The sequence below is a fragment of the Monodelphis domestica genome, chromosome 5 (assembly GCF_027887165.1).
Source record: "Monodelphis domestica isolate mMonDom1 chromosome 5, mMonDom1.pri, whole genome shotgun sequence".
NCBI lineage: Eukaryota > Metazoa > Chordata > Mammalia > Didelphimorphia > Didelphidae > Monodelphis > Monodelphis domestica.
The window spans coordinates 211,684,044-211,701,908 of NC_077231.1; the positions used below are offsets into that span (position 1 = coordinate 211,684,044).

At 37.2% G+C, this 17,865-nt stretch overlaps 1 protein-coding gene across 2 annotated transcripts in view; it reads right to left on the reverse strand.

The window, feature by feature from the left end:
- Positions 1-17,865, reverse strand: part of DGKI (diacylglycerol kinase iota) — a 623,490-nt gene that overhangs the window by 425,183 nt on the left and 180,442 nt on the right. For both annotated transcript variants that reach the window (XM_056799742.1, XM_003342025.4), the window contains exon 3: positions 3,791-3,886. In XM_056799742.1, coding sequence (XP_056655720.1) covers positions 3,791-3,886 — 96 coding nt within the window. The remainder of the gene's footprint in view (positions 1-3,790; positions 3,887-17,865) is intronic.

Below are 17,865 nucleotides of genomic sequence, written 5' to 3' on the forward strand. Positions count from 1 at the left end.
AAAAAATTAAGAAGACTCTGTTTCAAAGAAACCTTGGTCTACAAATCATAGCTGAGATTTGTTTGAGCTTGGGAATGGTTAAAAGGGGGTTATAAGTATTAGAAGGGATACTCTTGCTCAAGGAACTATATACAAAAGAAAAAGAACTTGAACCCATGACTTCCTGACTCCAACACTAAAATCCTATCCATTATGCCTGACTAACTCTCATAGTACTTTAGGGTTTACCAAATATTTTCTAACTCTCTGATTTACTCCTCCCAGGTACTTATCTTCCAGTTAGCATAAACTATTGCCAGGTAGTTCTTAATGTTTTGAAAGTGGTCCAAATGACTAGATTTCCCAAAGAACTGGTTAACTGAAAATTGTACTTTCCCCCAGTTGGTTGTGCTTCTTCAAATACAAAAATTTAAATGCTTTCCGGAATTAAAAAGACCAAACATGAAAGAACACCATATCTAAATAGAACACATCACTTAAAGCAAGATTTACAAGATTCTAAATAAATTACATTTAGTAGCCTTTAAATGTAAGGAAGAAAGAAAACAAGCATTTATTAAGTACCTAATTAGGGACTGTGGTAAAAGCTTTAAAACGATTATCTCATTTCATCCTTATAATAGTCATGAGAGGTAGGTGCTAAATTATTATCCCTAATTTAAAGAAGAAGGAACTGAGACAAACAGAGATTAAGTGACTTGCTCAGGGTCACACAGCTAGCATCTCAAGCTGGATTTGAACTAATGTCTCTCTCACTCCATGCCACCCAGATGACTTTATTATTTATTAAGCTTAAGAAGATGCCTTTAAACTTATTGTGATTCTTCCCCAGACCTTTTAGAGATCCATCCAGTGGTCTCTGAGGATCCATGGTCCACTTTGTCCAAGAGTGACTATTTCAGTCGAATAATGGTATGAGAAGCACTATGTGTTCAGTTCCACATGCATAGGCATCACATAGTTTTCTGCCATGGTATGGACCCTGGTTTATATTATAGGTTCATTGATATGCTTTTCTGGCATACAATCAATTTTTTACATATGTGTTTCCATAGAACTTAACAACAGATGTGAAGCCTAAGGAGATAGTCAGTGAAACATTGTTGCTATAGATGAATGACAAAAACAGGGTGATCTGGAGGTTAGTTCTCCCTGACCTAAGAAGAATCGTTGTTACTTTTGATCAGCTTTCACAATCAATCACAATTACTTGGGAGATGGATAACAAAACATTTGGTATCTAAGTACAGGGTTAGAAGGTAATTTGATACAGATCAGATTTGGGGTTTTCCTCATTTTACAAGTTCTATTTTTCTTATGTTACTTTAAAGAACCTGGCAGGGTTGCCTGGTTTGTGTCTGCAGGGGAGTGTGTCTTGAAGGTGATTGAAATTCTTGGCTTGCCTGGCTTGTAATGGGAGTGAATGTAACTCTGTGGAAAGGCAAAGGAGAGGGGTAATAAGTAATGATCTTTAAGTTTTAATTCTGTGAATGTAATCTTTTAGGGTAATAATCAGGGGGGGGATTAAGGTGGGATATATATTTATTCTATAAATCTTTGCTCTTATATAATTTCTTTTACATTGAAGAGAGAATGATAATCATCTATTAGTGGGAGAAGTTAAAGAGAGAGAAGTCACAGAGGGGAATCAGTGGGGGCCTCATTTTCTGGTGGCTGCAAGCAGCCTCCATTTCTCAAACTGTGACTTTGTCAACCAGTGGGGGTTTGATGGCTCCCAACAAGACCTGAGTAGTTCTAACATCCCCTCAAATTTTTTAAACCCATCTTGGAATCAATATAAGGCAGAAGAGTGATAAGGGCTAGGCAATTTGCGGTTAAGTGTCTTGTCCAAGGACACATAACTAGACGGTATCTAAGGCCACATTTGAATCCAAGACCTCTCATCTTTAGGCTTCAATTCACTGAGCCACATAATTGCTTCTCCCCTCAAATCTTTTAACACAAAAATCAATGTCTTTACTAGATGTATACAGTTTATGGCTCCAGCTCCCAACATTTGAGAGTTTCAGAGTATTTAGACATCAAAAACACTTGTAAGTTTTCTTGTACTGCAATCTTTAACTCCTCTGGGAAAAAAAAAAGGTCGTAAGCTCTTCCTACAAATTGGGGTAAAAAAGTGCTTTGCTCTCCTTACCCCTATGCCCACATTTTCTTCTCTCCTTGTTGCCATGAATAAAGAGAGAAAAAAACAATTATGTAGAATATGATATCACTCATTCTTGAAGGTATCAAGACATCCTAGGTGTGGAAGAAGTATGCACACAAAGGGCAGAACCTGGAGATGGGTCATCTGTCAATCAAAGGAAGATTCCATTTGGAATAGGAATGGGAATGGGAAACAGTTGGAGACAAGAGCCAAATGCTGGACTTTTTCTGGGCTTTCTGACTGACTGAAGGAAGAAGCTGGTTTTATCTCTGGGACTTGGGATAATCAAGTTGGAGGTGACATGGATGATTGGAAGGCAGAAAAAAAGGACAATAGTCCTTATATCTCTCTCTGACTGGCTCTGTTTCATGCTAGTGACTAAATTACTATTTCTCTCAATATCCTCCAATCTAACACTCACTGTAGAGAATAGGGATATCCCACCCCTTTTACCTCCATCCTCCACCCTTTTCCTGTTTTCTCCAAATAAACCCCTTGTTTCACAAAGAAGATTAAGAACTATTTCATTGAAACCTCACAGCTCACGCTGAGTGACTTGAGGGAGACTGAAGAAGGGGGGAGAGGAGGCTGAAAGGCTTCTGAAGAGGGAGGAAAACGGGAGGCATAGAGGGAGGAGAGTAGGCAAAAGAAAGATAACCTGATGTATTAGTTATCTAGTATCCATCAAATATACCTCCAAATATCACCTATTACACAGGATTGTCTTCTTCCCATACAGAAGGGAATGTTGCCCTCCCCCCCCTCTTTTTCTCTCTCTCTGACTAAACTAGTTAAAGGTTCCTCCACATTTTTTATCAATAATTTGAATATACATAATTCTTTATTTAATTAATTAGACATTAAGGGCTATAGCTCCCCTGTAACATTTATAAGCTGTTGACAACAGCGAAAGCCTTCTTTTAACAGGACCATGTCCTTTTCCATAGAATGTGAAAAGAATTAAAACTCATTTGACCTCAAGCATCTGTGCATGCTGTTGTACTTTACAAAGCATATCACCCCCCTCTTTCATATGATAATGTCACCACATATGTCTTGGCCTATCAGGAGTCACAAAGCTTCTGGTAACTCAATGTTCCTCCTCAGTTCCAGCTGAGCCATTTTCTCCCCTCCATCTCACAAAATTCTCTGCAAAAATAACTGATTACTGGCACAGACAAGTACTCACATTCCATCCTACTGTGGACCCAACCACAGAAAAATTATGTGTATGCGTTTGTTAATGTGGAAGGTTTGAGTTGGCATCTAACTCAGTGATTCCACTCTCTTGTCCTGCCCCATGCCCTTATCACATGTAGTTGATTTAGTCCCAAAAAGAAAGCAGTACATAACATGGTATTGCATAATCAAACCATAAATATTATCCTCAGCTCTTGAATACTATGTTGACCTCTTGATGGGAGGAACTGTATTCTTACCCTGACCCTTGATACTCCGAGAGACAAGTGGCCTTCCTTTTTCAAGAAAAGGTTGTTAAGATGCTTCTTGGAATACAAGGAAAGAAAACCCTTCATGTCTACCTAATCAAACACTCTCATAACTATTCTTCCAGGGAGAAAAAAGGTTACAAAAAGGTCAGAAAAGTATGAGGCTAACACTCACTGCAAACTTGACTTGACAGTTTTCCTCCCCGAGGTAACACAGGTCTCCTGAGACATTCGTCTCCAGCCACAGGTGTTCTCCATTCACAGCATTCTCCTGGAGAGAAAAGACCAGTTTTATTTTGGTTTTTCCTTTCAGGGGATGAGGGGAGATACAGGCATGAGAACTAAGAGTAAAAAAATTCAAATCTAACCTTTATTTGGAAAAAAAGTTAATGAATAGGAAAATGCTTTGACCACATTATAAAATTTTCAGACTTGGTTCTTCCAAAATTCTGAAAAGTGGGAAGAAGAAATACAAAAATTCTGAGTTGCAGGGCTGTGTTTGTTTTGGGATGGAAATAGCCCTACGTCCCTAAAATGGTTTCTCTTCAGGAAAAGTAGTATTTTTAACCACATTACCAAGAAACAATGGAATCTGTCACTAGCAGAGTAAACCTCATTCACGTGGACCTCACTAATTCGGAATCTGTCACCCTTCAGAGAGCAGATGGACTCATTTGCCTTTGCCTAGCAAACTCCTGATGTTAAATATGACTGCATAATGTAAAATATCTTAGAGAAATGACGTTTAAATTGCTTGGAGAGAAAGAGACTTTTCAACACTTTGATAGTATTTCAATTTTAAGAAGTATAAATATTGGCGAATAACCAAGTGTTCTTAGCCGTCCATTAAAGCAAGTGCCATAAGGCAAGGGTTCTTGACCCAACCCTAGAACCATCTTTTCAACTTATTTTGACAACTGTATTTCAGTATCAAGGGTTTCTTTTGTAATCTTATACATTTTATGGCTTTAAAAACATTCTTCTAAAAAGAATTCCATAGATTTCACCAGACTGCTCAAGGTCATTCATGACACAAAGAACCCTTCCCCAAAGAAGAGATGAAGCATTTATTTGACAAAGCAATTTTGAACCACCAGATTAACCACATGGCCTTTAATTCAAAACAATGACAACAATACTCCATGTCCTTAGAAATGGTCTGCAATTCAGACTTTTTACTAAGTCAAATGGGAATTTCCTTGATTCAATCAAAACTGTGTGTTTTCACTGCTTCTTCAAAAAAAACTTCTCTCCTCCAACTGGAAGAGAAGGAGAGTAATAAGAAATTATAGCTCTGGGATTCTACTGTCCAAAATACATGAGAAGGGTCTTGGAAGTGCCACATGAACTGTTTTGAAGTTCTGGGATTCACTGAAATAAATTCCTCTTACAACTTGCTAAATGGAAACCTAAGCCAATGAAAGAGTTAGTCATGGCTACTAAACATCAGCAATTTATTTGCTCTGGCTTGACAGCTGAATCAGGCCTGCTAGCTAAAAAAAGAACAGCTTCTCAGGCAAAAACAAAAACAAAAGGCATTCTATAAAATATACCTTAAAATTATGGGAATGATTCTATAAACCATGCAAGAAAATCAGTCTCATTTCTTTTTTACCACAACATGTCACAGTATTGTGGGTTTAGAACAGAAAAGAATCTAAAATGTCAACTGGTCTAAATCCTTCCCTTTACAAACTGAGATCAAGAAATATTTCCCAAATTCTCATAGTAATAAGTAACAGAGCCAGAATTTGAATCTAAGCCCTAATTCTCCAAATTAAACTTTTTTTCTGTAGCATCATGATGATCACTTTTTCTTTTTTCTTTTTTTTCATTATTTTCCTCCTTTGGCATGGTTATAGTAGGAAACCTTGTACAGGCTTGAATGAAATCATATAGTCAACTTTACCTAAGCCACTTTGAATCTATCCCACCCCTAAAATGTACAAGTGATAACACTGTGGTTTTCCTAGCAGAACCCATTCTGATTCTGGTTCCAAGAAGTTTAGTTTAGTAAAGAGTGAACCATTTTTCACCTGGTAAAAGTGAAAACATAACTCAAATTCAATTTCTGAAAACAGTTATCTTTATTTTTAAGCAAACCCACTTCCTAGATTCAAGTAGTGAACTAAAATACTGTTGTAGGGCCATTAGTCTCATTCTCATGTAATTACCAAGTTGTCAAAATCACATTCATTCTGGAAAGACTAGTGGATTGTGGAAGCAATGTCATATAAGAGAAAGAACACTGCCTCTGGTATTTGAACACCTGGGTTCCTCACCTCTGCTAAAACCTATGTGATAATGAGCAGGTCATTTAGTTTATATGAGTCTTAGTTTTCTCAACTATAAATTAAGAGGCAGAACTAAATACCTTCTGAAGTTCCTTAGAGGATTCGGTCTGGAGTCAGGAAGACTTTACCTTCCTGAATTTAAAATCTAGCCTCAGACACTTACTAGCCATGTGACCCTGGGCAAGTCTCAACCATTTTTGCTTCAGTTCCCCAAGGAGTTTTCTCACTATTATACTCCTCAAGCATCCCATATCTTATTAAAATGTAAAATGAGCTGGAGAAGGAAATGGTAAACCACTCAATATCTTAGTCAAGAAAGCCCCAAATGGATCATGGAATGTCAGACATGACTGAAAAACAAGAAGTCCCTTTCCAATCTAGAATGACATACTGATGCTCAATAGATGTTTGTTAAGTTTCACAGAATTGTAAGATCTCAAAGTTTCAAAGATCCTCAAAAATCATCTAGTGAAACCTATGCACAAACGGGGACCCCATTTATAACAGCACTGCAAGAGGCCATCAGGCCTCTCCTTGAACAATTACAGGGATAGGGAACTCTTCTTCCCAGGGAGACCCATTCTACATCTTGATAACTCTAATTTTTGAGTTCTTCCTTATATTGAATTGACAATTTTCTGCAACTTTAATACCTGTATTGCAATTCTGTTGGCTCTGAAACCAGGCAGAATGAGTCTAATCTCTTCTCTATTTGATAGCATTTCAAACAATTAAAAACAATTATGTATTCCCTGAAGTCATTTGTTCTTTAAATGAAAAATCACCTAGCTTCTTCCTTCAGTCCTCATACCCACTCTCTTATATTGACATTTATGGTGGGTGGAGCCCACCTGAGTCTTTGGCATGGAACTCTTGGCTGGAGTGGACAGGTGAGGGAGAGGGATGCTTGGAGGATGTGTTACACATGGTCAGAAGTTAAAGTAAGGAAGAGACTTTAAATATATGCTTTCTATCTCAAGCAATTATTAATAAACCTTATGAAAAAGAATAACTGATAGAGATATTAATTTTAAATATAACACAACACAAGCATAGTTACCCTTATCCTCCAACAATCTTTCTCTCTTCTGTATAAACTCCCCAGTTGCCCCCTTATGAGCCTCTTAGTATGTTTATAACCTAAGCTAATTGCTAATCACAGCAGCTGTGCAAGTGTCATTGGGATCTGACCATGTCATTTCTCTACTCCATTAATTCTAGCAGCTCCCTATTATCTCCTGGGTAAAATATAAGTTTCTCTGTTTAACTTTTAAAGCCCTTCACAACTTGTCCTCAACTAACCTTCCTCATATCATTCACACCCCATCACTTTGTGATCCACCCAAACTGGATTTGTCTCTGTCCCTCAAACATAAAACTTCATTTTCCATTTGTATACTTTTATATTGTCATTCCTCATGCCTGGAATATACTCTCTCCTTACCTCCATCTCATAGAATCATGCTCTTCTTTCAAATGGTATTCAACTATCACTGCAATGGGTCCCAATATTCTAGCTTTAAAAAGTTAATGCAATGCTATGATGGGTTGTAATGATGGTGGTGTGTGGTAGTGATGATGATGATGGTGATGACTGTGATGATAATGGAAGCCTTGATAGCATTATTAATAATCATTACATATATATTCTGTGCTTCTTGTGTTGGTGAAGACAAGTCATCTAGCTCACAAGTTTCTCTTGAGAAAATTAGAACAGTAAGTTGTAGTGTTTGAACTGAATGAACCACATTGACTTCATCTCGTGACTCAATTCTGGGTCTAGCTCAGAACCCTTTCCATTCAATTATGAGTCTAGTTCAATTTCTATCTAATGAGAAATCTGTAATCAATTGTGAGAATTGTGAGAAAACTTTACTGCATTGTTTTTACCTATCCCTGCCCAGCTAGGAAGTTGGACTATCTATCTGCCACTTAGAGACCCTTAACTAAGGACCTAGAATATGCTAACCAGAAACTCAGTCAGATCCAAAGACTAATGCAAGCAGTTTTCTCACTATTATACTCCTCAAGCATCCAATTTGTCTTATTAAAAACTGGTTAATCAGTTATTGTTTCCATGGTCCTTGACTAAATATAGATTCTTGGGTGTAATAGGATACCTCTTTTCCTGATTTCAGGAAATTATACCAATTTACTCTTCCTCTCATAACTGGAAAGTCTCTAATCTTTCAAGAAACCAGATTACCTAATTTTGTATTATGTTTATTTTTTTAATGAATTGATCTTCTTTGATAAATTGTTTTTAATGTATAAAAATCTGTCTCCTCCTATATTTTGAGTCCAGTGCCAAAGCTGAGGCATGTGTTACTTAATAAATTGCTATGCCTGGAATCTCAAGCCTTTGTTTCCTCAATAATTTCATCTTTCACCCATTGCACTCTCCTATAACTTTAATAGAACCTTAGTCATAGAGTAATTGTGTCCAAGATGATGTCTCTTGCCCTTCTCCCCTACCTTTCCCATTGAATGATAATTGGATCAGAGATAGGTCATTGCCTCCTTACCTCTTGTCCTCATCTCCAGTATTTAAGTCAAGCAATTGATGGCTTAAAAAGAAATCTTTAGAAGTACTAGGTCATCTTTTTAGGACTTGTTCTTATCCCTCTGAAGCTTTTTTGTTCTAGGTGGGACAGAATGAAGTCTATAGATTGAGAAACCTATATGTATTGTGATCTGGATCACAGATGCCATTGCTTTTCAAATTCATCCATCTTCCAACTTCTCTTTTATTGCTGAGGGTACCACCATCTTTGCAATCACCCAAGTTTTCTCAACTTCAGCATCCCTTTAACTCTTCACTCTCCCACTCCTGTGACTAATCTATTGCTAAATCTTACCTACTTTCCCTCTATTTCTCTCTTATCAGACTCCTTCACTCTATTCACATTGATATTATAAAAAGAAATTCCTTATTCTTTGTTTTAATTTAACAGGGAATGTGGTGGTCCTCTTGCCATAGAGATGTGTAGGGATTAATCAGCCCACAGTTACAGGAAGTAGAAACTGGGAGGCCCCTGCTGTGCCAACATCAGTTACTGACAGCTAGTTGGGCAGTTGCCAACAGTTAAAGCTGGCTTTTGTTGCAGGGCATGAGTTGGTGGTTGGGGGTTGATTGCTGGTAGTGTGGATTGGCATTTAGTTGCTGGAATATAAAGGTGGGCCTGAGCTTACTGAGAGGGCTTTTGGCTTCAGCCTTTAGAGGGCTTTTTGTCTTTGGGATCTCTAGAGAGCATAAGGTCTGTCTCTGAGACAAGGACCAACTATCAGACTACTGACAATTGGGCTGCTATAGAAAACTGATTGAAGGAGTGAATGAGTGAGTGGTGGCTATCCATTATTTTAGGGAGTTAGGGAGTTAGTGAATCATTTATAGATAGTGTAGGTTAGATAAGCCTGGTTTTTGTCAGGCAAGAAGAATCTGTCCTCAGAAGGCAGTTAGAGGTAGTTATTAGGAATTTTAGGTATATTTATAGGGTATAAGATTAGTAATCTCTCTTTCCTCTATTCTATCTTTCCCTCCTTTATTATATTCTTTTACTATCTCTATTTTAATTAAACTAAATTGTTCAGAAAAACTGCTAGAAGTTTTCTTTTCTCTGGCTTAAAGAGATAATATTAATTAACAACTCTACTATATTCTCATTAAAACATTTTTTTTGTCAAAAAACCTTATTTTTGACAAAAATTTTTTTTGTCAAAACCCCTATTTTAACCCTTACAATACCACCCTCATCACCTCTCACTGTTGTCAAAACTTCCTAAATTCCTCCTTTCTTCAAATCTCTCCCTTCTCTAATTTAGCTTCCCACATAGCCACCACAGTGATTTGCCAAAGCCAGCAGACATGCCCATGTCACTCCCTTACTCGGTAAATGCCACTGGCTCCTTACTTAATATATTATTTCATCTTTAGCTCATTCTTTAAAAACTTTTGTTTGATGAAATGATATAACCTATATCAGTGATGTCAAACTCAAATAGAAACAGCAACTACTAAACCTTATAGAAGGATCACCAATGACTGTGTATTGATTTCTTAAATCACATATAAACATTATCTGTGTTATATTGTATTTTATTAAATATTTCTCAATTGTATTTTCATCTGGTAAGGCCATCATTGAAGGAGTTTTAAAGCCATAGTGTGTTTGATACCTCTGATCTATAACTAAGCCTAGAGTTAGACAAAAGAGATTCTCTTTTTTTTTTTAAACCCTAACCTTCCATTTTAGAATCAATACTGCATACTGTTCTAAGGCAGAAGAGTAGTAAGGGCTAGGCAATGAATGTCAAGTGACTTGTACAGGGTCATGCAACTGGAAGATTTGAACCCAGGACCTCATGTCTTTAGGTTTACCTTTCAATCCACTGAGCCACCCAGCTGCCCCCATGAGTAAAGTCATATCTTTGTAACTAAATTATGATTCTCTTTTGTTTTAAAGGAAGAATTCACATCAGAGGTGCCTTATTTTCATTTCCAGTCAGACTTTCAATTAGAATTAGTTCCTAACATCTTAACTTTAAAAAAATCTCTTATCTCCTTGCCTCTTGGCTGCACCCCTAGTATTTTAGTCAGGCAATTGATGATTTATTAAGAAACCCTTAAAAGATCTAGGCCAGCTTACTAGGACTTTGTCCTGAATCTTTTTATCATGAAAAATCATCTTTCATTAATATGTCTATTTGGGATTCTTATATACAGGTAGCTATAGACTCATGCATCTAAGTCCACATATACATACACATCCTTGCCCTTCCCTACACATGTATCACTGTCCCTATTATCACTGCTATGGGAGTCGTGTGAACAATTATCACATTTTCCAATTATTATATATATATATATATATATATATATATATATATATATTCCTGAGTAGATGAAGGGCATATTATGTGGTAGTAGGTGGAACACCAGGCCTGGAATCAGAAACCGAGTTTGAATATGGCCTCAGATACTTACTGGCTGTGTGACCCTGGGCAAGTCACTTAACCCTGTTTGCCTTACTTTTTTAATCTGTAAAATGAGTAGGAGAAGAAAATGGCAGACCCCTCCAGTATCTTTCAAAGAAAAATCCCAAATTGGGTCATGAAAAGTAAGACACAACTAAAAGGACTGTGAAACAAAAGAAGATGAAGAGAAAAAATAGGGGGAAACCCCAAAACCATGGGCAGGCACCCAGGCAGGTCCAGTTTCCTGATATATGAATTAATCAATATCAGAGAAACAGTAGAGTGTAGTCCTAAGCTTGGAGCTAGAAGACCTAGATTTCTTTCACTATTCTATGATTTCCAAGCTGTGTTACCTTGCACAAATCACTTGACTTTCTGAATCTCCATCTCTTCATCTACAAACTGGAGAAAACACCTGCTTTATAGAGTGTTGTGAAGATAATACTTATAAACAACATAAACATGAGCTATATAACTGAATGATAAAATCTCCAGCTGAAAGGAACCTTGGAAATCATCAAGTCCAACTCTATCATTTTACAGATGAGAAACCTGAGGCCCATAGAAATTAACTGACTTTTCCAAGCCCACCTGCATAGGTAAGCAATAGAGTCAAGAAGTTTTATTGAAATATAATATCAGTCACTTGCATACCAAATGTGAATTAATCACTGCCTTTCTAATAGAGCTCTGGGAAGAAAAATGCTTTGTAAACCACAGATTCTTATATAAATAATAAAAAATACATATCTATGTATATATATTTACTACTGTGTAGTTGTAGTAGTAGCAATAGTAGTAGTAGTTGTGGTGGTGGTAGTAGTAGTAGTAGTAGTAGTAGTAGTAGTAGTAGTAGTAGTAGTAGTAGTAGTGGTGGGGTAGTGGTGGGGTAGTGGTGGTGGTAGTGGTAGTAGTAGTAGTAGTAGCAATAGTAGTAGTAGTAGTAGTAGTAGTAGTAGTAGTAGTAGTAGTAGTAGTAGTAGTAGTAGTAGTAGTGGTGGTGGTGGGGTAGTGGTGGTGGTAGTGGTAGTAGTAGTAGTAGTAGTAGTAGTAGTAGTAGTAGTAGTAGTAGTAGTAGTAGTAGTGGTGGTGGTGGGGTAGTGGTGGTGGTAGTGGTAGTGGTAGTAGTAGTAGTAGTAGTAGTAGTAGTAGTAGTAGTAGTAGTAGTAGTAGTAGTAGTAGTAGTGGTGGTGGTGGTGGTGGTGGTGGTGGTAGTGGTAGTAGTAATGGTAGTGATAATAGCAATATTAGTAGGAGCAGAAGATACAGGACTTTATATAGCACCACAAGGATTTCAGAGAACTATACATATGTTATCTCATTTGATCCTCACAACAGATGAGAAAGGTTAAGACTGAGAGAGGATAAGTGCCATATTCAAGGTTATACAGCTAAAATCTTAGACAAGATTCAAACTAAGGTCTTCGGAGTTCCAGACCAACACTATATACTGTGGCAACAGCTGCTCCTAAAGATACCATACCAAAAACAAGAAATGGAAGAAAAGAGAGTGAAATTTTGGCTTTACGATGTTCATAAGAAATATATATGTGTATATATTTATATGTGTGACTAATTTAAGGTTTGGGAAAATAGTTTTTATTTGTTTGTTGGTAGGAAACAAATGTTGACAATGTTTTTTCAGATGAAGTTTTTGATTTTGGAGAATTGACACACAATCATAGGCAGTGCACCAATGAGTGTCCAAGGACCTTATTGGAAGGCCAACTCTGCTCATTACTCAATATACCATGATAGAGACTTTACTCTTCTGTACCTCAGTCTCCTCACTTGTAAAATGTATCTTTAGGTTCTCTTCAAGCTCAAAAGTCAATCAATGTTCTTCTCACTATATCATGTCTATTTTCTAGACACAACCTTGATGCAACTTAAGAACCCATTTTTAATTACAAATAATAGCTACAGAGCTTACATATTTATAGAGTGTGTGTGTGTATATATGTGTGTATGTTTACTCTAGCAATCAAGTTTTCATTAAGTTTTTTCAGTTGTATTTAACAAATTGTGACTCCATTTGGAGTTTTCTTGGAAGTGACACTAGAGTGGTTTAGCATTTCCTTCTCCAATTCATTATACACATGAAGAAACTGAGGCAAACAGAATTAAGTGACTTGCCCAGGATAGCACAGCTAGAAAATATCTGAGGCCAGATTTGAAATCAGGAAGGTGAGTTTTCCTAACTCCAGGTCCTGTACTCTCTCCTAGCAAACAAATAGTGCATCCTAAAATATTCTAATAAAAATGTAAACTTAAGAGCAGAGAATATTGTCTTCTTATCCTAGTGTATTTAATAAATGCCTGCTGATTGGTTGGTTGATTCAATTCAAAATGCAAGTACTTAGGAGTTCACATGCCTGAAAACAGGAAATTGGACCCAGGGATCTGTTTGAGGAATTTTGCAGCTTTGGGATCTAGAGATTTCCCTTGTAGTTTATGGTGTTGAGTGAATGGAAGGAAGACCAAGGTGTGAGGGAGAGGGGGGAGGGGGAAGAGAGAGAGAAAGGAAGAGAGAGAGAGATGGGGAGAGAGAGAGAGAGAGAGAGACAGAGACAGAGAGACAGAGACAGAGAGACAGAGAGACAGAGAGAGAGAGACAGAGACAGAGACAGAGACAGAGACAGAGAGAGAGAGAGACTGATAGCTGCTCCCTTATCTTTATGGCCCACCCCCAGTAGAGCTGTCAGTTCAGTTAGGTTACAAGAGTTACATCAATCCCTCGAAAGTCTGTTCATCATGGCTCTGCCCAAGGGTCTAGTATCCCAGGAATTTGCTTGGCTGGTTTTGTAATCCATTCTGATATGGAAAGTGCTATAAGGACAATAAAGACAGGGCCCAGAGCCTGAAGAGCAAGCTCAGGTCTCCTTGGGCTTGCCACCTGAAAGACAGCTGAAATGAGAACACACACGTTTAAAAAAACCCTTCCTCCTCCTGACTTTTCATTCAAGGTTTCTAAAGATAAGATGCCCTAGTTTCATAACCCACTTTAAGCCAATCCCAGCACTGAGACTTTGTTTCCCCAATCTTGTTCCTGAACTAACCTGAGTAGCAGCATCCAAATGATGTTATCTTCCTACCTGCCAGGGAGAGGCCCCTTTTTTTAGAAATAGCAACAGGAGGGAGAGGAGGAAAAGCAAAGGGAGTCTCGATTTAGAATCTAGGGTTTTTTGTTTGGTGTTGATGTGTTTTTCACAGTTCTCTGGCTTGAGGAGGTTTTCTAATATGGAAGGGAAGATGAGGTAACATTGTGGGAAGCTGGGATTAAAATTCTTTGGGAATGACATTGGTAGTTACTGCCATGGTCTTACTCCATTTTTAGGCAAGCTAATGAGTAAACACAATGGGAAAGGAGTCAAAAGCCATCTGCTACACCTTGCGACACTATTCAAACAGCAAACGAAACACTGTCAGTCCAAATTTCATTCCCAAGGTGAAACATATCAGCTTTACTAGCACACATAGTATCAGCAGAACAGGTATAATTATAAAGTAGTTAAACACTCCAAACCAGGAATACATAGAGTCAAAGTAGGAGATAATCCTTTTTGTTTCCCCTTTGAGCATTGCCTCTTTTTCATCTGGTAATTTGGTCTGTTTCCTCTAGAGTTTCCTGTTTTAACTACTTCAGACCAAAGTCAATGTCACAATGAAGGTGACTTGAGAGGAAGAGTTTTATCAACCCAGAATGCCAATTTGTCACCATTTAAAAAAAAAAGAATGTTCATCTTTAAATGAAAATAAAATGTTGTCAAAAGAGAAATATAGTAAGTACCATTTAGAAAAGAAAAACTTTACTATGCATTTGAATAGCATCTTTAGGTTAGAAGGGACTTCAGAAATCATTCTCCTCCCATTCATGAATCCTTTCACAAGAATCCTTTCTCCAACATTGGATGAATGGTTATCCAATCTTTACTTGATGACCTCCAGGAATGGGGAGTGCACTGCATAGGCAATTAATTCATTTCCCTTTTTGGACAGTAGTAATAGGTGTTGGCTTTTTTTTACATAAATACTAAATTTGCCTCCAAAATTTCATTCCACTGATCCAAGTTCTCCCTTCTAGGGATAAAATGTAGTCCCTTTTTAAAATGATATTTCTTCATATATTTAAAGATAGTTTATATCTCCCAATATCTTCTATTTTCCAGAGCAAACATACCCACTTTCTTTAATTAGTCCTCATATGGAGAAAGAATGCTATCTACATTCAGAGGAAGAACTGTGGGAATAGAAACACAGAAGAAAAACAACTGCTCAATCACAAGGGTTGATGGGTATGTGATTGGGGATGTAGACTCTAAATGATCACCCTAGTGAAAATATCAATCATTTGGAAATAGGTCTTGATCAATAGCACATGTAAAACCCAGTGGAATTGAGTGTCGGCTATAGGAAGGGGGTTGGGGGAGGCTGGGAAAGAACATAAATCTTGCAACCATGGAAAAAAATATTCTAAATTAATTAAATAAATTTTTCAAAAAAAATAATTAGTCCTCATCTGGCACAAACTCAAAGTCCTTCACAATTCTAGTAGCTCTCCTCTGTGTAGTCTTTTTTTTTTTAAACCCATATCTTCTAGCTGAGAATCAATACTGTGCATTGTTTCCAAGGTAGAAGAGTGGTAAGGGCTAGGCAATGGGGGTTAAGTAACTTGCCCAGGGTCACATAGGTAGGAAGAGCCCAGATTTAAACTTAGGGCCTCTTATCTCTAGGCCTGACTCTCTATCCACTGAGCCATCTAGTTGCTGCCTTCCTCTAGATGCCTTAAACTTCTAATACCCTATGATCACATAAAAATGCATGGTGGACTTCTCAGCCTTTCTACTTATATCAGGCTTACCATCTTTTTTCAGGTGAATTGTCATATCCCTCATCTTATACTTGTCAAAATGCTCTTTTAAATCTAAGTATAAATGTTTATTGGTATTAAGTTTCATTTTATTTGATTCTAACCTTGGTTAATCCTGATTATCATTTCAGTATGTCAGCTATTCCTTCTAGTGCTATGTCATCTATACATTAGATCAGCATGTCATTCATGTTTTGATTCAAGTTCCTGATAACAGTGTTAAAGGGCACAAGACCAAGCACATACCCCTGGGGAATTCCACTGTAGAACTCCATTTAAGGTGATATTGAATCATTTGGGTTCAATCATTTGGCCAGTTCTGTATATACCTAACTATACTAGATCTTCATCTTTTCCATAAAAGTAGCATGAGAAAATCTGTCAATGCCTTGTTAAAAGCTAGATAAACCTTATATGTGTGGTATATTTGGAGTTCGGAGAACTGGGTTGAGGGGCAGTTAGGTGGCTCAATAGAAAGCCAGACCTAGAGATGGGCAGATATAAGTTCACATTTGGCCTCATACACTTCCTACCTTTGTGACTCTGAGCAAGTCACTTAATCACAGTTGCCTAGTCATACTGCTCTTCTGCCTTAGAACTAATCCCTGGTATTGATTCTAAAATGGAAAGTAAGGATTTAAAAAAGATGATGATGATGATAATGAACTAGGTTCGAATTCTAGTTCTGCCACTTACCACCTTTTTTTATTCATGTGACCTTAGGGAATTCATTTCTATGAACCTCAGTTTACTTATTAACAAAATAAAGGGGCTGAACTAGTTGAACTCTATAATCCCTTTAAGTTCTGGTTTCATGACCCTATGGTTTATGGCATTTCCTTGATCTATCTGTCTGGTTAATGATCCTATTCAAAAAGGAAATAAAGCAAGTATGGTATGGCCTGATATTGATGAAACCACACTAATTCCTGGTAATCATCACTTTCTTTTGTAGATGTGCATTAAGCATACCTTAAACAATATATTCTAGAGTTTTTGCCAGGAATCAAAGTCAAGCTTACTGCCATAGAGTTTATAAATTTTATTCTTTTCCCCAAACTTTTTTGGAAATCAGGACATCTGGCTTCTGATCCTCAGTTAACTCTCCTATCATCTATGATCATTCAAAGATTATAGAGAGAAACTCTGCAGTCACATCTATCTGGTCTAAGAGTATCCAAGGATACAGTTCATCTGAACCTAATGAGTTGAATGCAGTGAGGGGAGCTGGATGCTCTCCTTCTATCTCCATACTCATCTCAGCTATCAAATTTCTATTAGCTAATTTCATTTTATTTTGTCCATGCCAAAGATCAGTCTCTCTGGCAGAGAAAGCAGAAACAAAATGAGAGTTCAAAAACTCTGTTTCTTTTATCATCTCTTTTCATAGTTCCATTTACACTACTTATCAGTCATCCCTTCTTTGATCCTCTTCTTTTCCCCAGTATAACTTTAGTTAAAAGCTTTTTGTTCTCCTTAGCTTTCTTCAATAGTTCATTCTATGCTTCTGTACTCCCAATACTATTGCTACAGAAGAATGACTTGTTTTTTGTATTTATTCTCTAATTTGCCCTTGATCCCATCATTTATGTTTGCCCCTTTCAAATCTAAGTTGGTTGGTGGATTCTCTATGAATCTATACCTGTCTCCAGAAAATTCCCCCTTTTTCTCATTGGAATTATTTCCCTTTGTATCTTCAAAATTCCATTCTTCACTGCTTTCCATCCCTCCTGGAATAACTTCCTCTATAGAATTCTGATCCTGAACTCTGATTGTCCTTCCTCTAAGCCTTTTGAAATCTGCTTTCCAAAAATCTAGAGTTCCCATGTGAAATTCCCCAATTACCTTACCTTTCTTATTATAAACTCTAAGATGGTTACTTCTCCCCAAGTTTTCAATAATGCCAACCCAAATCAGCTATTTCCTTTTGGTGAGATTGATATCTAGAATCAAATTTATTTTTATTATCTTCTCCACTTTTTAAAGAATGAAATTACCAGGAAGTAAAGCCATGAATAAAAGGTGTTGAAGTCCCACCTGCCAACCTTCCAAGGAATTTCCCTCTTGCCTGATTCAGTGGTATAGATTTCATCAATATGTCAATATGAGTTA